Below are 26,286 nucleotides of genomic sequence, written 5' to 3' on the forward strand. Positions count from 1 at the left end.
TTGAAGAACAAAACCAAAGTTGGTGGCATCACAATTCCGGACTTCAAGCTCTATTACAAAGCTGTCATCATCAAGACAGCATGGTACTGGCACAAAAACAGACACATAGATCAGTGGAACAGAATAGAGAGCCCAGAAATAGACCCTCAACTCTATGGTCAACTAATCTTCGACAAAGCAGGAAAGAATGTCCAATGGAAAAAAGACAGCCTCTTCAATAAATGGTGCTGGGAAAATTGGACAGCCACATGCAGAAAAATGAAATTGGACCACTTCCTTACACCACACACGAAAATAGACTCCAAATGGATGAAGGACCTCAATGTGAGAAAGGAATCCATCAAAATCCTTGAGGAGAATGCAGGCAGCAACCTCTTCGACCTCAGCCGTAGCAACATCTTCCTAGGAACAACGGCAAAGGCAAGGGAAGCAGGGCAAAAATGAACTATTGGGATTTCATCAAGATCAAAAGCTTTTGCACAGCCAAGGAAACAGTTAACAAAACCAAAAGACAACTGACAGAATGGGAGAAGATATTTGCAAACGACATATCAGATAAAGGGCTAGTATCCAAAATCTATAAGGAACTTAGCAAACTCAACACCCAAAGAACAAACAATCCAATCAAGAAATGGGCAGAGGACATGAACAGACATTTCTGCAAAGAAGACATCCAGATGGCCAACAGACACATGAAAAAGTGCTCCACGTCACTCGGCATCAGGGAAATACAAATCAAAACCACAATGAGATATCACCTCACACCAGTCAGAATGGCTAAAATGAACAAGTCAGGAAATGACAGATGCTGGCGAGGATGTGGAGAAAGGGGAACCCTCCTCCACTGTTGGTGGGAATGCAAGCTGGTGCAACCACTCTGGAAAACAGCATGGAGGTTCCTCAAAATGTTGAAAATAGAACTACCCTATGACCCAGCAATTGCACTACTGGGTATTTACCCTAAAGATACAAACATAGTGATCCGAAGGGGCACGTGTACCCGAATGTTTATAGCAGCAATGTCTACAATAGCCAGACTATGGAAAGAACCTAGATGTCCATCAACAGATGAATGGATAAAGAAGATGTGGTATATATACACAATGGAATACTATGCAGCCATCAAAAGAAATGAAATCTTGCCATTTGCGACGACGTGGATGGAACTAGAGCGTATCATGCTTAGTGAAATAAGTCAATCGGAGAAAAACAACTATCATATGATCTCCCTGATATGAGGACATGGAGAAGCAACATGGGGGGGGTAGGGGGATAGGAGAAGAATAAATGAAACAAGATGGGATTGGGAGGGAGACAAACCATAAATGACTCTTAATCTCACAAAACAAACTGGGGGTTGCTGGAGGGAGGTGGGATTGGGAGAGGGGGAGCGGGCTATGGACATTGGGGAGGGGAGGCGAACCATAAGAGACTATGGACTCTGAAAAACAACCTGAGGGTTTTGAAGGGTCAGGGGTGGGAGGTTGGGGGAACAGGTGGTGGGTAATGGGAAGGGCACGTTTTGCATGGAGCACTGGGTGTTGTGCAAAAAGAATGAATACTGTTACGCTGAAAAAATAAATAAAATGGAAAAAAAAAAGCAGCATTGAGGGAGCAAATGGGGGAAGTTCCACAGAATTATCATGGATAGAATTAGCAAAGGAAAGCTTAATTCTTATGGGGTATTGGCAGTGACCTCTATTGGAAGGTATTTTATTTCTTTATTATTTCTTTATTCATTTTTAAAGATGTTATTTATTTGACAGAGAGACAGCGAGAGCAGCAACACAAGCAGGGGGAGTGTGAGAGAAAAAGTAGGCTTCTCGCTAAGCAAGGAACCAGATGTGGGGCTCCATCCCAGGACCCTGGGATCATGACCTGAGACAAAAGCAGACGCTTAATGACAGAGCCACCCAGGAGCCCCTGGAAGGTATTTAAAAAAAAAAAGTCGAATTAGGTAGTTCTTATCTTTTAGGAATGTATAGTAAAATCTACATAAACTACCTAAAAATGTTTGTAGTACATCTTATAGTCAGGGCTATAAAAATGGTAACAGGTATTGTTCTGAATTAAAGATAGTCTGAAGGGCACCCCTTGGCTCAGTAGGTTAGGCGGCTGCCTTCAGTTCCGGTCATGATCTCATGGTCCTGGGATCAAGCCCCTTGTCGGGCTCCCTGTTCACTGTGGAGCCTGCTTCCTCCTCTCCCTCTATCTGCAGCTCTCGCTGCTTTCTTCCTCTCTCTAAGAAATAAATAAAATCTTAAAAAAAAATAACCTTGAAAACATTCGGTCATCCCTGGCCTAAAAACCTGACATGCTTTGAGTAACCCTCATGCTGGATTGGTTTGAGATCTTACTAGATTTCCTCCTGAAGTCCCTGATGATACCAGAATCAGACTACATTTTGCTGAGGGTGATAGCATCTAAAAAGATGACAGAAATGCTCCACAGTTTATGTTCCGTATGCTTTTAGTTTACAATTTTAAGCGCTAAAGATGACCAGTTTTTGACATAGTCTTCATTATTTAAAACTTCATAGATTTAATTTTATTTTAATAAACTTAAGCATTTGCCTTTTTGTTGTTGTTCCGAGCTAAGCATCAGCTTGTAAATTAAATAGTTCATTAATTTTTATGTCAGCCTTGATGCGATTACATGCATACAAATGAAACTAAACTACCGGAGGGAACTTGTAGAGGGTCAGTTTCAAATCCGTGAATTAATGCAAATGGTAAGGTTACATCATTTGGGAAAAGCTATAAGCTTTGGAGAATGGGGAACAAGCAATCAAGGTAAAACAGCCCTGGTGCTTGCATTATTCATGAAAATGAGATCCTGTCATCTCTATTCCAAGGTGCTGTTGCAGGAGATAGAGCAGGGGCCTTATAAAGGTCAGTGTGTGTCTAGGACCAGCCTGATGTATGGGCAGAAAAACTCCTCTGCTGCATCTTTATTCAGAGGAAATCCACGGGGCTTTCATTTGACCCTCTGCATTTCTAATATTTATTGCTACTGTAACTTAATATTCATTTTATTGTCCCAAATATCATTGCCCTTTTCATCTATTTCTGGACCAATGTTGGCAAAATGCCAATTTTGCATAGTCATCTAAATAACAAAAATAAAACTTTTGTCCTACACACTTGGCAAAATCCAATCATTTGTTTCCTTGAAGAAAATTACCTATTTATTATCCATTAATATGTGAAGAAAATTAGTTCTGATTGTCTGGTATGGTTATATCAGGGTGACAACGGGATAAGATTCAGAAGACCTGGCTTTTGGTGCTATATCTTTATGAAGTCATTTCAGCCAGCTGGGCAATCTGCCACCAATCTCATCAGTCCCCTTGAGTCTTAGAACTATTCCTTCTTTTTGTCCTTCTTGGAGACAGGCTTTTGTCATCTCACTGCAGGATTCCCAGTGAGAAGAACTCCTGCCAGTTCCTCTGCATCTTTTTCTTTCTCTGATCATTCACCCTTAACAGTCCAGCAAGGTTCAAAACCCTGGCATCTTTTACTGTTTGTGTAGAATTTACTTTAAATAATTCCATATGTTTACTGTAAAAGCTTCATGGCATTTGAGAATAGCCTGAAACATTCTTGAGAGGAGGGATGGTTGAAAAGATTTTTGAAAGGAGGTGTACTTTCTGCAGGGTCTTAAAAAAAAAAAACAAAAGTAGAATTTACCCAGGAACATTTTCTAGGGGAAGAGCAATGTCATGAGAAAGGTTTAAACTCACCTGGCTCTTTCAAGCAGTGGTGAGCAGACTGAGATGGAAGTCCCAGCATCTATGGGAGATAAAGTTGTTGAGTGGTGCTAATCTAGATGGTGTAGGAGACGGGGCTATGGTGCTAAATGGTAAGCCTTAGGGAGTGGAATACAGGAGGGAAAGATTTGTTAGTACGCTTCTGGTTTCTAGGGTAAAAGCACAACTCCAGTCTAGCTTAAAATACAAAGCAGGAGGGAGGATTTGTACTGGCTCCTATAACTAAGAAGTTTAAGGGGAACATTGGCATTAGGTCCTGCTAAACTCAAACAGCTGTACTTAAGAATACTGGAAATCAAATTCTTTCCCCTTTCTTCATTGCATTCCCTTTCCTTTGTAACCCAGAAGACTTTTGCCATTTTGTTTATAAACCCACAGCTATTGCTTTCTAACTGTTCTAGCAAATGCCACCACCCCCCCCCATGCCATGGCAGAAGAGGTTGCCTCTAATTGGACCTGGCTGGATGTAGAGCTCCAATGGTCATATATGCATACTTGAAGGTGAAGGTGGTAGGATCTGGACTTATTTTCTCCATCAAATAGACTAAAGGAGAGCAAGACTGACCTCCACCCTCACCAAAGGGGGGGGGAAGAAGTCCTTTATCAGAGGGAGGGGTATGCATAGTTGAAATGAACAGAAGTCATTCTAGGTTTTTCAGCAGGACACCGAGAAAGAAGTGTGGTTAACTGACCTACGGAAATTTGGCTGTTGAGAAATTTACAAGAATCTATTACTATAGTGTGTGTTGGTTAGAGATAAGTGGACTATATTGCACACACAGCCCCCCCCCCGCCCCCCCGCCCCGGCCACGAGCCACTTCTACAACCATGGGGTTGCAAACAGTGAGTCTGTACAACAAAAGCAACACTCGAGTTACATTCTGCTAAATGAAAAAAAATAATAATAATAAAAATAAATGCTGCTAAATGTACAAATATGTATTGTCAAGCCATTGCAAAACTGTCATACAGTCCATTCTCATAGCTCAGGAGTAACTATGAGAGCCTGAGGCATCTGGTGAGCCTGCACATGGAAGGTCTTCTCTGGAGCAGCTGTCATGGTGTCTCCCAGCCCGGATTCACCAGCCTTCTACTTACGTGTTGTCTGCCTGTCTGTCCACCTATCGGTAACCAGTGCTGTTACTGGACTTGCCCTTGGGAGTCCTACCATGACTGCAAGATGCCCTCACTGGTAGCTGTCAGGAAACTTTGGTGAGGGGGAGTCTGGAAATGAGGTGGGGCATCCCTGGGCACTCAAAGCAGGATCCTGGGTAGGGAGAGAAAACCCGCCTGGGGTTCTGCTTTCACTAGGGGTCAGGGTGGGAGCCTAGAGTTTTCGCAGGTTCACTCTTTATTGGTGAATTTAAAATAGGAGGGTAAGATTTTAGAGCATGGAAGAGGAAAAAAAAATCAGCCAAGGTCTTAGACTGGACCAGATGTGGGTGCTTCTGAACACTTTATCCAGTCCTGTGGCCGGCATTGAGCTCAATGGGGATAGTCCTCTCTGAAGTGGATGTCTTTGCAATCAAAGCCAAAGCCAGGCATTCATGCCACACAGAAAAAAAGCCAACCATTAGGGCTTATACTACATTAGATCAGGTGACTAAGTCATTGTTGAAGTAGAGTGACACAGGACTAATGGGGATCTAGACCTTGACCTGCCGTAATATTTATTATGTGGATGTTTGCCAGACTGATGGCAGGGCAGATCATTCTAACCAACTGTTTATATGGAACACCTCTTATTTCACCAGTGAAATATGATTTTTGACCCCTGACCCTCTCTGGTATAGAGTACAGTCATATTTGAGGCCCTTAGTTTTACTACCCTGGGGTTTATTCCTGTTCAGGCCACATCAAATGGTGACTATCCTGAAAATGTGTAATAAAGTTAATTGAAATAAACACATCATAGCTTAAATCTATTTATTTTTCAAATTGCAGTGGGTGATCATGATATTAATTCACTGGGTCATTACTACCTTTTTAAAATGAAACTATAGAAAATATCAAGAGAATAAAATAGGATTTTTTAAAATAAAACATGTAATAAGTGTAAGGTTTGTTTTGTGAAACTTTAGTTTTGTGTCTTAATCTTATCTGTCATGAAGTATATTTTTGGTGGGCTACTGTTTAAAAAGTTGTGAAAACCACACATTTGAAGCCTGTAGACATTTTATTCCTTTATTTTGTTACTGGCACAGCTGCTGGTTAGAATACATAGTATATAAATATATAGTGAATTCTTATATTTTATCATAGTTATTTTATAGGGTTTTATTAAGTTAAACTCGAGTGTGTTTATATTGAATCTGTAGATTCTTTTCACACAAAATCATCTGAATTTGTCATAGAATAAGTGGGATATTGAATTAATTATATTTAAAAGCACCTGTTCCTCTCTTCTCTCCCACTCCCTGTAAGGCTTTACTCCTACCCACTCCCTTTCTTTACTAATAATTATTGAATGGTAAGCACTTTATATATATTATGCCACTTAATCCTCTGCCCTTGAGGTGTTATTGTTCCCATTTTACTGATGGAGATATTAAGGATTAGAATCTTGACAGTAGTTTTCTCAACATCACTTAGTATTTAAACCAGGCAGATGGATTCTATAGCCTGCTATCTTGACTGATTTTTTTTTCCCGATATAAAAAACCAAGTTGGATCACCACATCAGTGGTTTTTGGATCTAATTGCTCTGAACACAGAGAACATAGGGAAGGCGAGCAGTGGAGGGTTTCTATCCCACTGAATCACAAATGCTCTATCCAGCAAATTTCATGTTCTCATATCTCTAGGGCTTTGACTTTAGGGATTACAGGCAAAGACATGAACAGGGAGATAAAAGATTGAAAGAGAGCTGTGCACCTGATTACTCAACAAAGAGCAAACAGACAGTGTCATATAGGCCATATTCTGTTGAAAGCCCCTGTCCACCCTCTCCTGCTGGCCATGTTGCTCCAGCAATGACCCATGAGTCAACCCAGAGCAGGGGGTACAGCCAGGATGAGGAGTACTGGGTTTTGTTTTTTGTTTGTTTGTTTAAACTTGAGTTCTCTAATGGCTCTGCTTTGGTCAGAAGCTTTCAGTGGCCTCCACAGAGAAATGTGATCTTTCATCTCACGTGTGTTCATCTTTATTCCTCTTTGTGTTCTCATTGCCTGCCTGCAAGGGTCTGTTTACAAGCATCCATTCCTTTTTTCTTAACAACCAAGGAGTAGGACTGTTGTATAAATCTCCCCACCCCCCCCAAAAAAAAACAAAAAACAAAAACTAAAACCACAAACAAACATATAGACAGTTATCAAAAGGAACAAGGTAATTGTAGGTCATGACTACTCACATTATGTACATCTTTTTGTAAACTATTTGAGAACTATGAATTCCATAAGGGCATGAAAGTGACAGGCATTGTCATCCGTCTGCCCCAGAGCCCTTTGGGTAGGAGAGGAATGGCCTTTGTGAAGCAGTTCCAGAGAATCAGCACAAATCCCATTAGGAGGCCTTCAAGAAGACCAACCTGAAGTCAGTAATTCAGAAGTAGCAGGAACTGTGGCAAAGTGTGTTTGCTTGGATGCATGTTTTTGAAAGCCTGTTCTGATACTTCACTGTAAGGGCCTGGTTAGCCAGATGGAGCCATTTCGTAGCAAACTGGAATTGACCGTGCCCCTCCCAGAGAAACTTACTTGCAAACCCGGATACAGTGGTGGGACAGGCGGATGGAGACATCCAATCAGTGGGACGTGCATATATTTACTATGGTAAATTGAAATTCAATTGGCCAGCCGTATTGCCCATCTAGCATGACTGTGCAGTTTTCCCTGTGTATTGCAATCTCATTGGCCGCCGGTGTGTGGGGCGGGCTCGACCGCCTCTATAAAGGTTAGTCTGTGCGGCTGGGAGGAGTCGGCGTCCAGAGCGTCCTGAGCGGCGGGCACGTGGTGGTCTTGGGGAGAAGCATCGTCGACCGGAGGGGCAGCGACGCCGGGGAGCAGCTTCGTCGTCTGGAAGGGCAGCGTCGCCAGGCAGCAGCCTCCTCGTCTGGGAGCAGCCTGTCTTCGGGAGTGGCGTTGTCCTCGGGAGCGGCATCATCGTCCGGAGCTGCTTAGTCGCTGGGGAGCGGCCTCGTCATCGGGAGCGGCTTCTTCCTCTGGAGCGGCCTCTTCCTCCAGAGCGGCCTCATGGTCAGGAGCGGTTGCGTCGCTGGGGAGCGGCCGCGTCAGAGAGCAGCGCCACCGGGAAGGGTCTTCGTCAGGTAGGGTAGTCTTCGGGGCCAGCGTCGTCGTCGGGAACGGGCCTTGCCGCTGGGGATCAGTCTCGCCCCGAGGAGCAGCCTCGCCACTGCGGAGGGTGGTGGCCACCAGGGGGAGGGTCGTAGCTGCCGGGAAGGAGCGGCGCCCCCAGGGAGCGGGCTCCCCCGGTAGGGTCGTTGCTCGGGGCAGGGAGGGTTGTCGCCCACCGCCATGGAGGGTCTATGCTCGCCGCGGGGGAGGGTCGTCGCCGCCGGCGAGATGCCTCGCGGTCGGGAAGGGGCCGTGCCTGGTGTCAGGAAAGAGCTTCCCCGCGGGTGAGCCTGTGGCGCCTGGATTGGCCTCTCCCGTGGTCGGGAAGGGAGGGGCCTCGCTCGCCGTCTGGAATGTGTCTAGCCATGGGGACCTGCCTCGCTGGGTAGGATCGTCGCTCTCTGTCGGGTAGGGTCGTTGCTGTTGAGAAGCGACCACGCCGCCAGGAAGGGGCCGCTCTGCCAGTGAGCGTCCTCGCCGGGTAGGGTGGTCGCTGGTAGCCGTGGAGTAGGGGCTTTGCCCGCAGTCTGGAAGGGGCTTCACAGTCAGGAAGCGGCGCCGCAGGGGAGCAGCAGCGCCTCCAGGGAGCGGCCTCGCAGGGGAAGGTCGTCGCCGCCGGGGAGGGTCCTCGCCAGGAAGGGGCCACGCTGCTGGGGAGCAGCCTCACGGGGTAGGATCATTGCTTGCCGCCGGGGAGGGTCGCCGCCCGTCTCCGGGATGGGGCTGCGCCGCGGTGGAGTGGCCTTGTCTGGTAGGGTGGTTGCTTCTAGTCGGGAAGGGGCCTCGCCTGCCCTGGGGTAGGGGCCTTGCCTGCTGTCTGGAAGGGGCCTCGCCATCCGGAAGCGGCGCCACAGGGGAGCAGCAGCGCCATCAGGGAGAGGCCTAGCTGGGGAGGGTCATCGCCCCGGGGAAGGAGCAGAGTCCTCAGGGAGTGGCCTCGCCATGTAGGGTGGTCGCCCGCCACCAGGAAGGGGCCTCACCAGGCTTCGGGAAGGGGCCTCGCTGCTGGGGAGCGGGCCCTGCCTGGGAGCAGCCTCCCGGCTTAGGGACCTCGCCCGCCCTGGGGAACGGGCCTCGCCCACCGTCGGGAATGGGCTCTCTGGGTAGGGTCTTCGCTGGTAGTCGGGAAGGGGCCTCGCCTGCCACCAGGAAGGGGTCTCGCTGCAGGGGAGCCGCCTGGCTGGGTAGCATCTTCACTGGTGTAGGGTCATCGCTGTCCTGGAGTGGTCTCACTGCCAGGAAGCGGCCTCACTGCCGGCAAAGGGCCTCTCCGCCTGCAAGGTTTCACGCCTCCGGGGAGTGGCCTCGCTGGGTAGGGTCATAGCTTGTAGTTGGGAAGGGGCCTTCCCCGCAGTCAGGAAGGGGCCTCACAGCTGGGAAGTGGCGCTGCAGGGGAGCGGCGCCTCGGGGAGCGGCCTCGCAGGGGAGGGTCGTCGCCCGCCGCCGTGAAGCAGCTTCGCCAGGTAGGGTAATGGCTCCTAGTTGGGAAGGGGCCTCGCCGCTGGGAAGGGCCTTGCCCTCTGTTGGGTAGGATTATTGCTCGCTGTCGGGTAGGGTCATCGCTGTCCAGAAGGGGCCTCTCAGTTGGGAAGCGGCGTCTCAACCGAGCAGCAGCGCTGCCAGTAAGCGGCCTCGCAGGGGAGTGTCGCTGCCGCCAGGGAGGGCCATCACTCGCCTTTGGGTAGGGTTTTCGCCGCCCTGTAGGGGCTTCACCGCCTTGAAGGGGCCACACCACAGGGAAAGGGCCGCTCCGCCAGGGAGCAGGCTCGCCGGTAGGGTCGTCATTCGCCCTCAGGTAGGGTCATCACCCGCCCTCCGGAAGGGGGTCTCACCGCCTGGGAGTGGCCTCGCTGGGTAGGATCCTCACTCGCAGTCCTGTAGGGTCGTCATCGTGAAGTGGTCTCACCACTGGGAAGCGGCCTCACTGCAGGAAAAAGGCCTCGCTGCCTGGAAGGGGCCACGCCTCCTGGTCCCATGCCTGGGAAGGTCATCGCTGGCCATCGGGTAGGGTCGTCGCCATCTGGAGCGGCCTCACCATCGGGGAGCGGCACCGCCGGGTAGGGTCCTCATTGGCTAGGAGTATTGTCCAGAGCGTTGTGGTTGGGTAGCGGAGTTGGGAGCGGCGTTGTCCAGAGCAGCGGCATTGGGCTCGGTGTTCTCATTGCCTCTTTGTAAGAGAGGGCCCCAACTGGTTGGTTTGATTTTTGATGCTTGGCGTGAAATAAAGCTTTTCTCGACTGGCTTTGCATCAGTCTTTGATCATGGACCCTAACACTACTAAAGGAGATAGATGTTCAATAACTGGAAACTGGGTCAAGCTTTAAATCTTCTGTTTGTCATTCTGAAAAGTAATCCTTATAAATGGCTGCTTTGGCAAGACAGCACATTAAAACTGACACTTGAGTGGCCAGATCAGGTAGGCCTCTTAAGGCAGCACATGTGAACAATAGCACAGTTGATCCTTAGACCGGACCCTTTGAGGGCATAACCAATAGTAGTAACTACTAGTAAATGGGTACATTGGCGTGTTGCCTTTTGCCGTGGCTATTCTTGGAGGAAAGGTGATAAACATGTCATGAGATCGGGGCATGTGCTTTAAGATGGTTTTCCATGTTTCTGCATAGGAAAGAGATTTTTACATTAAAATTAAAAAGAAAACCAATTACTAGGCTCTCCTTGATCTATCAAAACTAATAATGATTGTCACAAATTTGCCCTGTGCTGTGTTCCTGAAATACGTAGCTTAGTTCTTTCCATTCTCTGGTGTTTTTTTTTTTTTTTTCTTTTCATTTTATTTATTTTTTCAGCGTAACAGTATTCATTGTTTTTGCACAACACCCAGTGCTCCATGCAAAACGTGCCCTCCCCATTACCCACCACCTGTTCCCCCAACCTCCCACCCCTGACCCTTCAAAACCCTCAGGTTGTTTTTCAGAGTCCATAGTCTCTTATGGTTCACCTCCCCTTCCAAATTTTTTTTTTAATAAACATATAATGTATTTTTATCCCCAGGGGTACAGGTCTGTGAATCGCCAGGTTTACACACTTCACAGCACTCATGATAGCACATACCCTCCCCAATGTCCATAGCCCCCTCCCCCTCTCCCAGTCCCACCTCCCCCCAGCAACCCCCAGTTTGTTTTGTGAGATTAAGAGTCATTTATGGTTTGTCTCCCTCCCAATCCCATCTTGTTTCATTTATTCTTCTCCTATCTCCCTAACCACCCATGTTGCATCTCCATGTCCTCATATCAGGGAGATCATATGATAGTTGTCTTTCTCCGATTGACTTATTTCACTAAGCATGATAAGCTCTAGTTCCATCCACGTCGTCGCAAATGGCAAGATTTCATTTCTTTTGATGGCTGCATAGTATTCCATTGTGTATATATACCACATCTTCTGTATCCATTCATCTGTTGATGGACATCTAGGTTCTTTCCATAGTTTGGCTATTGTAGACATTGCTGCTATAAACATTCGGGTACACGTGCCCCTTCGGATCACTATGTTTGTATCTTTAGGGTAAATACCCAGTAGTGCAATTGCTGGGTCATAGGGTAGTTCTATTTTCAACATTTTGAGGAACCTCCATGCTGTTTTCCAGAGTGGTTGCACCAGCTTGCATTCCCACCAACAGTGGAGGAGGGTTCCCCTTTCTCCGCATCCTCGCCAGCATCTGTCATTTCCTGACTTGTTCATTTTAGCCATTCTGACTGGTGTGAGGTGATATCTCATTGTGTTTTTGATTTGTATTTCCCTGATGCCGAGTGATGTGGAGCACTTTTTCATGTGTCTCTTGGCCATCTGGATGTCTTCTTTGCAGAAATGTCTGTTCATGTCCTCTGCCCATTTCTTGATTGGATTGTTTGTTCTTTGGGTGTGGTCAACTAATCTTCGACAAAGCAGGAAGGAATGTCCAATGGAAAAAAGACAGCCTCTTCAATAAATGGTGCTGGGAAAATTGGACAGCCACATGCAGAAAAATGAATTTGGACCACTTCCTTACACCACACACGAAAATAGACTCCAAATGGATGAAGGACCTCAATGTGAGAAAGGAATCCATCAAAATCCTTGAGGAGAATACAGGCAGCAACCTCTTCGACCTCAGCCGTAGCAACATCTTCCTAGGAACAACGGCAAAGGCAAGGGAAGCAAGGGCAAAAATGAACTATTGGGATTTCATCAAGATCAAAAGCTTTTGCACAGCAAAGGAAACAGTTAACAAAACCAAAAGACAACTGACAGAATGGGAGAAGATATTTGCAAACGACCTATCAGATAAAGGGCTAGTATCCAAAATCTATAAGGAACTTAGCAAAATCCATTCTCTGGTTTAATTGGAGGTGCCTAATGCTCATATTGACTCTTCGATGGCTTGTCTCTTTTCCCTGTCTCTCACCTCCATCTGCCTGCCTGTCTATGTGCCTGGTTTCCAAGCTTCTCTGCAGCTCCTGGGTCAAATTGGAAAGCTGCATCGGTATTTGGAGGGCAGGGAGAGGTGGAAGAAGCCCGTGCTTCAGATCAGTAGTTGACAGGTTTAATAAGCAAGGAACTTACATAGGAGGCTTGTCTTGCGTGGCTATAAAATGAGTCGATCTCCACGCCAGCCTGCCAGAATCTTAAAAATTTATGCAGAGACCTTAACTGGATTTAGTCATGTCTATTAATGGTCTAGGTCCTCTCAGCACCACATCATTATCTCAAGGCTTGTGTCTGTGAGACAGCCTCTGGGAGTGGAGAAGGCAGATGGGAACACACATTCCAAGGACCAGGGGGATCCAAGTCATGGGCCATCTGGTGGCCACATCCTCGTAATGACCTCCTCAAACACTGTTTCTCTTCTCTCTGTGTGTCTCTCTGAAGACTGCCCAATCCACTTACTCGTCCAGCTCTTTAGACAGCTCTGATTTCAGATTGATAGGGAGAATTTGTTTTGTATACATACGTGGTAAGCAGTCATCAGAGCTAGTTTTTTGCCTGAGTCTTGAGCAGTCTGCTTTGTTGCTTACCCTACCAAGAATGTGGCATTCCCTTTACAAATGTGCCCAAATAATGCTGGGCGGCAGCTTGAGAAGGTGGGCTGTCCTTGGCATCTACACCTGGCAATGTCCTGTCCCTGTCAGCATTGAGAACTGCAGATTGTTCTCTGCCAAATAGGTGCTTCTGACTCTCATTGTTTATATTTCTACACTTACCTTTTGTTTGTAACTCTGAAAAGAGAAGTTATCTTACAATGAGTTGTAGTCACCTCATGTGCAGACTTTTCTAATTACAGTTAATTGCTTTCTTAATAAGGCAAATAGGAACACTGTGAATGAATTTGAGCAACACACGGTACTGAATAACCTTGAAAAACTTTTCCCAGTGGTTTCTGGAAAGTGTCCATTTGGTTGTCTGGATGTGTGTCTCACACACCCACAGGTAGAGCATTTGCCCATAAATCTTCCACTTGGTTTGCATTGCTAACAGTTAGTGTCCTAAGAAATAAATGCTTATAATTTAAAAGGGGAATGGATGGCGTGTCTTTTATATCCTTTCTCCATACTCAGGAATTTAAGCTCAGATTCATAATATCAGTAGTACTTTAAATATAAATGCATATACTTGGTGTGACTCTGCTGGCCATTCTCAAATTATGATTTGTGGACCTTTCAGAGTTTCAGAAAGGTTGAACTATTTCCCTAATAATGGGAGACATTATTTACCTTGTTCATTTTATTGATATTTGCACTGATGCAAACATATTATTACCCACTTCTGCATGAATCAAGGCATTAGCATCGAACTGTTCTTGTCCAGGTGTTTTTACTGCAGTGCACTCAGAGTGCGCTTAAAAAACCAAGGGCAAGTTTCCCTTAAAATCCTCACTGAAGCAGTAAAAATTATGAATTTTGTGAATTGCCAACCCCTGAATAATTAAGCTTTTGCTCTTCTGTGACAAAGTGGAAAGCATGCATCAGGCAGCTTTGCTCTGTACTCAAGTACGATTGTATGTCTGTGGGGGAAAGCACTGGGGCAGTTGCTTGAGTTGTGACTTAAGCTGGTTGGTTTCTTCTGTGTTAACACCAATTTTACTTGGAAAAGAACTGACGAGTTTATACTTGGGTGGTATTTCCATACGTTCTCTGAAACAGACAAGGTAAGTTAGTCACTTTATGATACAGTTGACAGGGACACCTGGCTGGCCCAGTAGGTGGAGCAAATGACTCCTGATCTTGGGGTTGTGAGTTCGAACCCCCACATGAGGAGTAGAGGTGACTTAAGAAAATAGAAATTAAGAAAGGCAGTTGACTGTGTGTGTTAATGACAAAATTTGAGTGTTGTTTTGAATTTTGGAAAACTTGTATTTTCCGTATTATTTTCCATATTAAGTTTGACAGCTTCCCAGGACTTCAAGACTTTTCTGATGAGATGGATGGTAACATTAATAACGAATATGACCTCTATATACTGTTTAACAAAAAGAGTCAACATTTGGGAAATAGGCCTAATTCAAGTTATTTTCAAATTATTAATCTAGGATATTACAAAATTAGTCATGGACAAAAAAAATCCATCCAAAGTGCAAGATACACCAATTTTAATGTAACAAAATTGTATTGATACAGCTTTAGATCCATGTTGCAACTTAAAAGCAAACAATACCTTTCAACTTTTGGTGTAGTATCAAAGAATACTGAAAGGCTATTATAATACCCCTTTCTTTTCCAACTACATACTTGTGAGAAACTAGGTTTTCTACATACTATTTAATCAAAATAGTTTGATATATATATATAGTATATTTTAGAACCAAATGGGAGACAGACTTTCTGTAAAGCCTCTAATTCTAAAATATACTATATATATATATTATTTTATATGTATATGTGTGTATATATATGTAAATGTATATGTAACTTTTGTCATTTTTTTATAAAGACTTCATATATAATGGGTTTATTTTTATTTTAAAGTGTTTGAATTTCGGGCACCTGGGTGCCTCAGTCGTTATGCATCTGCCTTCAGCTCAGGTCCGGATCCCAGGGTCCTGGAATCGAGCCCCACATGGGCCTCCCTGCTAAGTGAGAAGCCTGCTTCTCTCTTTTCCCCTGCTTGTGTTCCCTTGCTCGCTGTCACTCTCCCTGACAAATAAATAAATAAAATCATTAAAAAATAAAATGTTTACATTTTTCTAGTCTTTGTTTTGGTAAATATCAATACCTTATAACTTGCATAACTTTTGGATCCTCAGTAACTTTACACTGTACATGCATTTTGAGACCAAGTGATTTTAAAAATAGCTGGTCTAATAGATTCATATTGAAGTAAACAATTTTTTTAAATAACAGAATTGTAAGCATCATAATGGAGGTCACTTAATAAAAGAAGTTAAGTTGACTTTACAAGAATAACCTATCAAAAGTAATATCTTACCATGGTCTATGTGAAATCTCTTAAACAGTTCTGTTCTCAACCAAGGTAGGGCATCTGTCTCTTAATACTACTTCCCTTTTAATTCCAAAGTCCAAATGCATCAAAGGAGCAAGACTGGCATGAAAAAGATACCATGGTCTTGATTTTAAATGAATATCCCAAGTTAAGATTTTTTTCTCTTACACGGCCCCAACTACAAAACCCATTCCTCTTGAAATGTCAAGGAAGTACACTTTCTTTGAAAGCCAGACATTTCCTTCTGAAAAGAGTGGACCACTCCTACTTCTTCTTGTTTTAAGATTTTATTTATTTATTTGACAGACAGAGATCACAAGTAGGCAGAGAGGCAGGTAGAGAGAGAGGAGGAAGCAGGCTCCCCGCTGAGCAGAGAGCAGAGAACCTGATGCAGGGCTCAATCCCAGGACCCTGGGATCATGACCTGAGCTGAAGGCAGAGGCTTTAACCCACTGAGCCACCCAGGGGCCCCTTTTGTACGGTTTTTAATCTTCAATAGATATAATCGCTTCTGTAATCGTCATCCACTTACTGATAAATTTTTAAGGATTAATCCTAATCACTATCTCTACTTTTTCTCCCCTTTACTCAAATTCATTGGTTTAAACACTTTTTGACCAGATTCTATTAACAAGGTTTTGTGACAACTGCTCTCACAAAGGTCTTTAATGACTACCTATATGCTGAATCTAAAAACAACTTGGACTTTGAGTTACAATCAGTTGGCTTTCCACGGCCCATTGTTGAGTACCCCCTTCTACATTGGTTCTCCTTTTTCTCTCTGGTCCTCCTTCTCAGTGTTGGATGGAGTCTTTCTCCAGGCACACTTCAGCCTTGAGGTTATTTTCCGGAGGCCTAACTGAAGTCATCTCCTCTTCCTGTTTTATATACTCTACATATGTGAGACTGCCAAAACTTTCTCTGTTAAATGATCACAGTAAAACTATTTATTCCCTAATCTGCATTTCCCTTTTAAAGCTCTAGACTTACATTTCCAGAGGAACCATTATATCTTTTTATGTACAATTTTTCTATAGTATTTTCATAAATATAAACTTCTAAGTATTAAAAGGCATATTTATATATATATATATATATATATATATATATATATATATATAAATAATTACAGAATACTGAAAATAGTGGTTAGTGTCCAGTGCTAGAAGTCTTGTTGGGGAAAGCTGAAGTATGCTTGTTGACGTAGAAAGATCACAACATACTACTGACTGAAAGAATAGGTTATAACATAGGACTGATTGGAAGAGGAGTACAATACTGTGCATTTATTTATTTATTTATTTGACATGGAGAGAGAGATCACAAGTAGGCAGAGAGGGAGGTGGAGGGGGGAGAAGCAGTCTCCCCACTGAGCAGAGCACCCTGAGATCATAACCTGAGCCAAAGGCAGAGGCTTAACCACCGAGCCACCCAGGCACCCTTAATTAAATGGATATTATCAGACTGTCATCAAGGAAATTTTAATTTGGCTCATGACTAGCAGAACATGAAGGGCATATGCTGCCAGCCTTCCTGCCTACAATTGCTTCTATTTTCTTGCCTCTGGAGTAGATACTATGTTTGGGTTACTCCAGCTTCAGGAAGGGGATACTTTCTTGAGGGTAAATTCTGATGAGTAAAGCCAACTGTATTTAATTCTCTTCCCTTTGTCCGTGAATGTTCTAGGGATGGCACCATAACACAGTTGTAGCCAAAATCTTTTAAGTTTTTGGAGGGGGCGGTGGCATCTGGGTGGCTCAGTGTGTTAGGCCTCTGCCTTCAGTTCAGGTCATAGTCTCAGGGTCCTGGGATCGAGCCCCGCTTCAGACTACCTGCTCTGCGGGGAGCCTGCTTCCTCCCTGCCCCCTCTGCCTGCCTGTCTACTTGTGATCTCTCTCTCTGTGAAATAAATAAATAAAATATTTATTTTTTTTCTTTGCTAGAAATGGTGAACTTTTCCTTCCCTCCCCAAATTATATTTATCAATATTTGATGATTTTTATAGAGTTTAAGTTTTAATTTCTTATTCCTTTAAATTTTCAAGTCGAACCCTGCCTTTTTAAATCCCATCACCATGAAGTTATGCAATGTGTGTCATGCTTGAGAGCCTCTTATTGGATCATTTCATAGCTCATTACAAGAACCATATTTTGAATGGTTCAGCTGAGAATAAAATCCACAATGAATTACTACAAAGCTGTTCTGTAAGTTTTCCATAACTCCTCAGGCCTCTGATTTCAGCTATAAAATCATTAGCTGTGATTGATTCCTTAGTAACGATAGCATCTCCTTTGATAACATACATCAGTCCAAAGAAGTTTGGTCCATTTTATTTTAGGCATCTCCCATAACAATCAGTTTTTACGAGCTCTTCTCTTGATGTACCATTCCAGATGTGGTTTTAGTTCTCCCCTAAGTGCTCTGGGGGATGCTGTACCTTCTACAGTGACCAGTGCTAGGGATGGATGTGATTACTGGATTTCTGTCCTGGAATACACCTTGCAGACTTCCCCTTTCTTTCTTCCTCTCCCTCTCTCACTCTTTCTCTCTCTACCGCCAACCCTTACTATGCAATCAGTCTACACTGCTGAAGTTCTTCTAAACCACATTTTGTATCTTTCTAGTTTATATATATACATTTTTTCTTTCTAGATATTTTCCAATTTTGATCTGTGGATTCAGAGATTTATAGAATACCTTGCAAATTTTAGAAAGCGTGAAAACTATTTGGCTCTTTTCCAATTTTTGCATTTAAACATTTAAAACTTAGATTTTAAGGTCACAGCTTGGGGAATATTACTAACCAGTTACATGTAAATAGAATAAAAACTGCCAGTGTAAGATCTCTCCTGGCAAAGATTATGTGTGCAAAGGAAACCAAATATTCCCTTCTAATGATTAATGAAAGGCTAAGGAATCGGGCCAGGTTTTGTTGTAAAATTTGCAGAATTAAAAACTCTTTTTTTTTAAAGATCTATTTATTTATTTATTTGACAGAGAGAGAGAGATCACAAGCAGGCAGAGAGAGAGTGAGAGGGAAGCAGGCTCCTTGCAGAGCAGAGAGCCCGATGCGGGACTCAATCCCAGGACCCTGAGATCATGACCTGAGCCGAAGGCAGCGGCCCAAACCACTGAGCCACCCAGGCGCCCCAGAATTAAAAACTCTTAAGGAAGTTTGTTCAAGCCTCAACAAATCATACTGTCCAGATCTAGTGAATCATAAACATAATAATCTGAATTGCTGGAATTTTTTTAAAAAAATACATTTTTATATAATGCATGATATACCTTGGTTAACTGGGCAGTTTAGTGCAGTCTTTCCCTGAAAGCAATGATCAGTTTTTACTCAACATAAATTGAACTGTTGTACGAATTCATGCCACAGTCCACAACAATTTTAATCAGTTTTGAAGAAGCTGAAATTACCTGTTAAACGTGGCTTTGAAATTGTCTTTGCTTAACTTTCTTCCCTCAAACAATGTCACTGTTTCTGAGGCATTTTCCTGAGACTGTTCCTGGCATTTTCTGAGGCCTCGACTGTGAACATAACTTAGGCACCCTAACAAGAACAACCACCGTCTTTCAACTTTGGGGATGACTTAGGGGGTTTCTGTTTTGTTGCAGGTACAGATTTTCCTCCTTTAACTTCTTTTCTCTTATGGTCCCTAGAGTAGCTGTGTGAGGTTGGTTCTTTTTACTTCTGTTTTACATATTAAGAGAAACAACCAAAGACCAGAGATTTTAATGGCATTTTCCTGCCTAAGGTATGTGCTGGAGCCAGTATTTGAACCCAGGTTTGCTCTGCTGCAAGTGCCTGATGTTGTGTTCGAGTTAGACACCCCCCAGACTGTCAACATGCCTGTCCAAACATCACACTGACCCGCTCTGGTACAGTTTCTCACCATAAGATGGAACCAGTTAGTGACGTGGTTCCTGCCCCCCCCCCCCGACTTTAACATTTCTCTCTTACTGTGCAAATCTTAAAATATAATAAAGTGACATTGGCTTGACTTTTCAGAGCATAATTTTCAGAGCATAATTCCACTGTGAGGGTGGAAAGAAAGCATATTGAAGTAAATTAAAATATTATTTGGGATCTGAATCATAAAAATTTGTGAATTTTGTTTTAAGTGTCTTTGATCTTGAAGTTTAAGTTGTTAGGTTCAAGAACAATTATTTTTTTTTCCAAAATGGAGTTTATTTTCTACAGTATTAACTCTTCTTGGTTACTTGTACCTAATGTCATTATTTTTGTATCTTAGCAAAAACTTAGTAAATATCTTAGATCATCTTATAGAAAGGATAAATATTTTAGAGCACTTTAAATATCAGAGTGTCTCTTTGGAGGGAACTGTACATCTCTGGTCTGGAAATTTGGTTGTTTTGTCATCTGCATTTAGAGAAATTAATGTATAAATATTATCTAGAATTCTTAAATTCTTGGCATGATCACTGTGAAAAATCCTCCTACCTCCTACCTTCCCCTTGTTGGAGATAACTTTGTTTTTTCCATTATAACTAAACAGTTTCAGAAAATATTGAAGATACTACTTCTAAATAGAAACTCATTTTGATGAAAAACATGTTCAGTTTATTAGTGGCTGTTTTTATTAGTAAATTTGAATATTCTAGGTGCTGTGGAAGAGAGGCATCTATCTTACTGCTTATTCATTCATTCTCTTCTATATGATTGTTCAATTCAGCCTGAAATATCATCACTTTGAATGATCTCTCTATTCCTCTTCAGAGTATTTGAAAAGAAGGGGCAGTAGGAAGCATAGATGACTTTTCCTCCTGAGATTCTACGAAATGTACATCTATACCCGCATTCTCCATGCGTTTTTTTATATTTCCAAAAGCCAGTGTGAAAATGGGTCATTTTCTCCTGGTGAAGAAGTAATGTTTTTCTTGCCAAAATTAATGGATATCATTGATTGATGTCCTTTGCATATTAATATTAGAACCGAGTTTTGAGACTTTTTATTGGGTTAATTCTCAGCATCATTTCTTCCAATGTGAGTTATCCAATATCCAAAATGGGAGATTAAGGACAACAGTCCCTGGTGTTCTAACTTTTGTGTTTGTATCTTGCGAACGGGCTAAAATAGAAGTAACATAAAATCTTAACATTTCCTGCCTCTTCTATGTCCTTCAGGAAAGGACTTGATAGATATATAGAAGGACAAAACGTAATCTTTTGAAGGAAGGCAGAGGACAACTTAAATTATTTATGTTGACTATTAAAAGCTTGTGAAAGATTGTCTTTTTTTTCTTTTTAGAGATTTTATTTATATGTTTGACAGAGAAAGACAGAGCTGAGGGCAGCCGCTTAACTGCTGAGCCACCCAGGCACCAGACTGTCTTTTTTTTTTTTTTAAGTCTATTCAGAATTATTACCTATGTCATTTCAATTTGTATCACCTATATTTGGCGTACGACATCTCTTAATATTTCAATACCACATACATAGACTACTTATATTATTCTCTCAAATCATCATAGATTTTTCTCTTCTAAAAGTGGTCCGGAAGGAAAGGAAATTTTTATACTTGTCAACCTACATGTTTTATGGAGTTTTTAACCACATAAATGTTTCTTTTAAAAAGAAAAAGCAGTTTTTAACTTTTTAATTTATAGGTTTGCTAAATAGGCACTTTTGTACTCCTTTGCTGGAAAAATTTATCTGGGAAGACTTCCTTTCTCCCCATTTTACTGCCTTTAATTATATCTAGATTTTCATGAGATTTCTGTAGAAGTTAATTGAATACATATAATATCTAGTCATATCATGATCACAATCTTTACCTGGGAGGATGTAAGGACTGGAGTTCCAATTTTAGTGCGTGTAGACATTTTTGACCAAGTATTTTTGAGATTAAATAAAAGGAAGATAAATGACAATTTATTATGTTCTTTTCCAATTACAAGCTAGGGTTAGAAAAGCCAAGTTCAGTCAGCTGAGGATGAGATATCTACAAATGAACTTACTTGGAAACAGATTAGCAATTTAAATGAATAAGTTAGTAAGATCCAATTGTAGCTAATTTGCCCATCCTTTCTTTCTCTTGCCCTCCTACAGGCTTCACAGTGTGAAAGCCTTGCAGGAATTCCTGGGAGCAGAGGGGGAGGATCCTAGGTCAGGGGAGTTTGTAAGGAAAACAGTCACAGTTAATTACACCTGTGTCAGCTCTATGGGCTCTGCTGTCCCTATATATTTATTAACAAATAAATATGTATTTTAACATATGTATGTTTATATATATGTTTAAAAATGCGTGCATATATACAACATGTAGATACTCATATGCATGTATATACGTATGCATGTTATAAAACGTGTGTATTATATAATGTGCATACATGTGTATATACTCATATACAGCCTATGTATAGTATGTATACATACAGCCATATTCCAATTCATATTCTGATTTTTTTCCTTTCTTACCTCGCTGGAACATCTTTTCCTAACTACTTCAAATTTACATTTTTCCCAGTGTGCTGGCATACTGCCAATTATCCTTTATATATTTTTTTCATAGCTTTTCCCCCCCTTACTACTATTTTAGTGATCCCCTACCACCTTTCAAATACTAAATTTTCCTGCTCTGTGGCTTTTTTTTTTAAATGTACTTTTGTTCATTTTTATATCAGTATGTATCTTTGAAATGTTAGCTCATTGATATTAATAACACATTGTTACATTTAAGAATGCCAGCATTATCAGTAATATATTTTAAAGAATTTCAGATTTTAGAGAATTTCTCATTATTGCAGGATAGATGAAACTTTACATCGATTTTCTCATTACCTCTGCTCAAATGCAGATACTATTTCCCCAAGCCCTGTCTTGTTCAAAGAAGACACTTAGATGTTCCTGTTACATTTTTGCAACAGAAGAGTTACAGTATGTAAAGCCAAATGGGGGAGGGATATCGGCTAGGCAGTACAGAGGGAAATTAAGAAATGTGGCTTCCAGAGTTAAGAGGCAACCTGTATTGATAGAGTACCAGGTGGGATGAGGGAAGGATTGATACAGAAAAGCCATATGAAATTAATGTTTAGGGATATAATAGAGTATACTATCATTAAGAATTGTTAGGAAACAAAATGTTTCAGATTTAAAAATTAAAAATTGGATGATAGGGGACAATTTTTAAAAAATGAAATAGTGATGCTTTGTCAGTGATGTCCTGCACTTAAATCATGTCCAAATGACTTTTGGTGCAAGAACAAAGTTTCAAGTTTCCTGGTTTTTGCGTTTATTTTTTAAATGATGTGTCATTTGTTTTAGTCAGTTTTTCCTCAATTCAGGAATTGATAAACATCTCACTAAAGGTGTTATTAACACCTTATTAAACACCTTGTATTAAATCAATCCTATCAGGTCAGCCTTCAGAAAATTTACTAGGTGTAATAGTTTATATATATATAGGTCACTTATAGTTTATCATTATCAAATGGCTTTCATAAACTGGTACGTGATGGCAGAGAATGCACAGAGAGAATTGTAGAGCATCTGAGGCATGTGGACATTTCCCCCTGTTATGCTCTTTCATCAAAACCAGTCCCCTCCCACTGGAGAAAGCGTTTTGTTTTGTTTTGTTTTGTTTTTAAATAAAGAAGGAGGAAAAACAAAACAAATACTTAAGAAATTAATGTAAGAAGATATGAAATAACCTTTTAAAATAAGACTTTTAAAATATATACTTACTGTCCTTTATGTTTAAAAGTTTTTGATAAAACAGGTTTTATGATTGCTGTTTATGTTATATATGATTATCAAACAATTATGCAAATTGAAAAATGCTGCCACATCAATAGAGTTCTTTTCCTAATTATTAAAGTATATTTTATGATAATTCATTACTAGTATGCATCCATTTTCTCAATGGCCTGTATTAAGCTGTCTTGCTCCTGTTTGTATAGTAGACCTAAAGTACAGGGAAATGGATTTTGCTTTAATCCAAGGCCGATTTCTTCATAGGGATTCTGCTCTTACGTCACTAATACATACTCATTTTCTATCTCTCTTTTCTCTCTGTTTCTGAGGCTAAGGATTGGAGTGAACTGTCTTTTTTTTCCAGGACTGACCTTAGAGATCCTCTGTATAGATGAGCTGGGCTGGGACATGCAGTAGATCTGTTTCTGTCCCAGCCCAGTGAACCCACAACTCTAGAGAACAGCAAGGTCACAACGCATTAAGAACCCCTCCCAGATTCTTGCAGTGAAATCCAGGTAAGAACCACTAAGTGAGTGAAGCAGAAACCCCAGAAAAAAAATGAATGTCCTTAACGAGTGGTGATGGTCTCTTTTTACCTTTTTTAAAATTTTTTAAGGTCCTAACTTCAAATACATTGTTAATTAGGAAAATAATGCCTTTGTATTTGCTTGTTTATTTAATATTCTAGTAACCAATTTATTGAATCCGAGGGTGGCTGATTTCTATGCAACTCAGTTGGTTGTTCAGTAACTCCTTACCAAGAATACCTTGTTCTTCAATTCTCCTCTCCTTTGCTAATCAGAAAACTGCACTGTCTACAAGAATTTCCAATGTGCATCTCATGTATAAATAACCCTAGACCTTTGGAGTAAAACTACAAAGGAATGGCAAATCTAGGATATCCACACCACTACTCCCTCCCCCCGCTTGGAGCAGACACTCCTCATCAATCACTGTTTTCTTCGCCCACTGAAATTTACAGGCATCCCAGTTCTTGACCTTGCGTTCAGACAACCAATGCTGATCATTGTTAGCACATACAAACCTAGTTCTTATCCCTTCCTTTAAGCATGTTAACTCTCTTGTCCTGGGCACCTGGGTGGCTCAGTGGGTTAAGCCTCTGCCTTCAGCTCAGGTCATGATCTCAGGGTCCTGGGATCGAGCCCCGCATCAGGCTCTCTGCTCAGCAGGAAGGCTGCTTCCCCCTCCCTCCATGCCTCCCTCTCTGCCCACTTGTGATCTCTCTGTCAAATAAATAAAATCTTAAAAAACAAACAACAACAACAAAACTCTCTTGTCCCAAAACAAAACCAAACCTTGAGCCCACCTTGCTACTATCCCTTAATCTCTTTTTTCCTTAGCTAAACTTCTTGAAAGAGTTTCTCCACTAGCTGTCCTAACTTCCTCAGTTTCTGTTCTTGGCTTAGCCTATTTGTGGCCTTCTGTGTCCACTGCTCCATTGAAGCTGTGCTGGTAGGTCTCTGGGAACCCTAGGGCTACACTGCCTTTAAGCTTTTATCTTCCTGCCATGGGGTTTATCCTTCATACTCTTTCTCTGCACTCTCCCATTGGTTCTTCATTTCTCCTCCTGATTGTCTTCTGATGACTCATGAGCTCCTCATGCCACTTATTTTCCTCATTTTCCGGGGATGTCCTTGACTGCCAGTGGGTCTCGATCTCCATTGTTCTCTGTCAACCTCCCTCAGGTTTTCATTATTATAGCTTGAAGTCTATGTGTCCTTCCTTAGCCTTTTTTGATATTTATTTAGTCCTGTATGTCAAAATTCTTTGGGGCCATGTCCTCCCGGATATCCTACAAGAAACCCATCTATAACATTCACCTCCTGAATTCTGTCTTTCAGGTGGACATGGTCATCTCCCCATCAAGTCTGAGTCAGCTGGATACAGGCATTCGCTGTCATTCTTTATTTCATCCATTGCCCTCACCTCAACTGAACCAACTGTCAAGTTTCACTTGAACTCCAAGTAGCTCTTAAATTTGTTCTCCCTCTCTGTATCTCGTTACCATTGCCCTAAGTCAAGGTTTGTAACCTTCTACCCAGGCTCTTAATTACTCATTCTGTTGCCCTTCTACTCTTTGCTGCAGGGAAAGAAAAAATACACCTTACATGAAAATTCAACCATGTCATTCATCTAATCAGAATCTTGAAGTGCCTCAGATACCTAAAGAATAGAGGCCAGTGTCGTTAGCATAGAATATATAGTGTGCATAATGTGGTTCTTATATAATGGCATCTTTGGGATTTAGTAAAGTTGGAATGACACTGGAAGGTGAACTGTTCTCTGCACAAACTGTGGTGTTTCATGAATTTATGTCTTTCCTCTTGGTGCTATCTGGAATACCTTCTCCTTCCCTTTCTGCCAGTCTAACAGACACATCCTATAGGATTCTAGGTATGCTTCATTGAACCTGTGAAATCTTCACTGAGGTTTGGTCCAGCTTAAAGTCCTCTTTGGACCTCTCTAGCATTTTTCCTTTTTGCATGCAGCGGTTTGCTGTACATTCACATTTAATGTATGGTGCCATTTTTTTTTAAAGATTTTATTTATTTATTTGACAGAGATCACATGTAGGCAGAGAGGCAGACAGAGAGAGGGAGAAACAGGTTCCCCACCGAGCAGAGAGCCCCATGCGGGGCTGGATCCCAGGACTCTGGGATCATGACCTGAGCTGAAGGCAGAGGCTTAACCCACTGAGAAACCCAGGTGCCCCAAGGTGCCATTTTCAAAATCAGAGAATGAAGAGTGGACGACTTACTGCATTCCATGTTCAAGAACCTGAGAATAATAGTTACGAAGTGAGGCCACAGTAAGTGACACCAGTTTGGAAGGACAAAGGAGCCCATGGCCAGCTCTTTGTGGTTTTCAGTGTTGCAGATCTGATAAAGATTTAGATCAAATACGGCAAGCCCTTATTGGTAGCCACTGTGTGCCAGACCATAATTACATGCTTTAAAATATATTATCATCTTTAAACCTCACCCAAAAAAAAAAAAAAGCTCTCTTTAAAGACGTGAGGTTTCATATACATGATATGGGATGCATGA

The 26,286-nt window shown here is 42.1% G+C and overlaps 1 protein-coding gene across 1 annotated transcript; it reads right to left on the reverse strand.

Moving 5' to 3' along the window:
• Positions 1 to 8,247: 8,247 nt before the first annotated feature.
• On the reverse strand, positions 8,248 to 10,049 carry LOC123936071 (proline-rich protein 2-like). The gene is made up of 4 exons (XM_045996848.1): positions 9,965 to 10,049; positions 9,430 to 9,774; positions 9,141 to 9,290; positions 8,248 to 8,585 (listed from the first exon to the last, which is right to left on the reverse strand). Exons 1-4 carry the CDS (start codon positions 10,047 to 10,049, stop codon positions 8,248 to 8,250), a joined length of 918 nt encoding a protein of 305 aa, XP_045852804.1.
• Positions 10,050 to 26,286: the final 16,237 nt, after the last annotated feature.

The sequence above is a fragment of the Meles meles genome, unplaced genomic scaffold (genome assembly GCF_922984935.1).
Source record: "Meles meles unplaced genomic scaffold, mMelMel3.1 paternal haplotype, whole genome shotgun sequence".
In the NCBI taxonomy this organism is placed as follows: domain Eukaryota; kingdom Metazoa; phylum Chordata; class Mammalia; order Carnivora; family Mustelidae; genus Meles; species Meles meles.

Coding starts and splice junctions, on each gene's coding strand:
- LOC123936071 (XM_045996848.1), bottom strand. CDS start 10,049: ATGACCTTCCCAGGCATGGGACCAGGAGGCGTGGCCCCTTCCAGGCAG. Junction 9,291..9,429: donor TGCAGCGCCACTTCCCAGCT/GTGAGGCCCCTT, acceptor GCTTCCTGGCAG/TGAGACCACTCCAGGACAGC. Junction 8,586..9,140: donor CAGAGAGCCCATTCCCGACG/GTGGGCGAGGCC, acceptor AGCCCCTTCCAG/ACTGCGGGCAAAGCCCCTAC.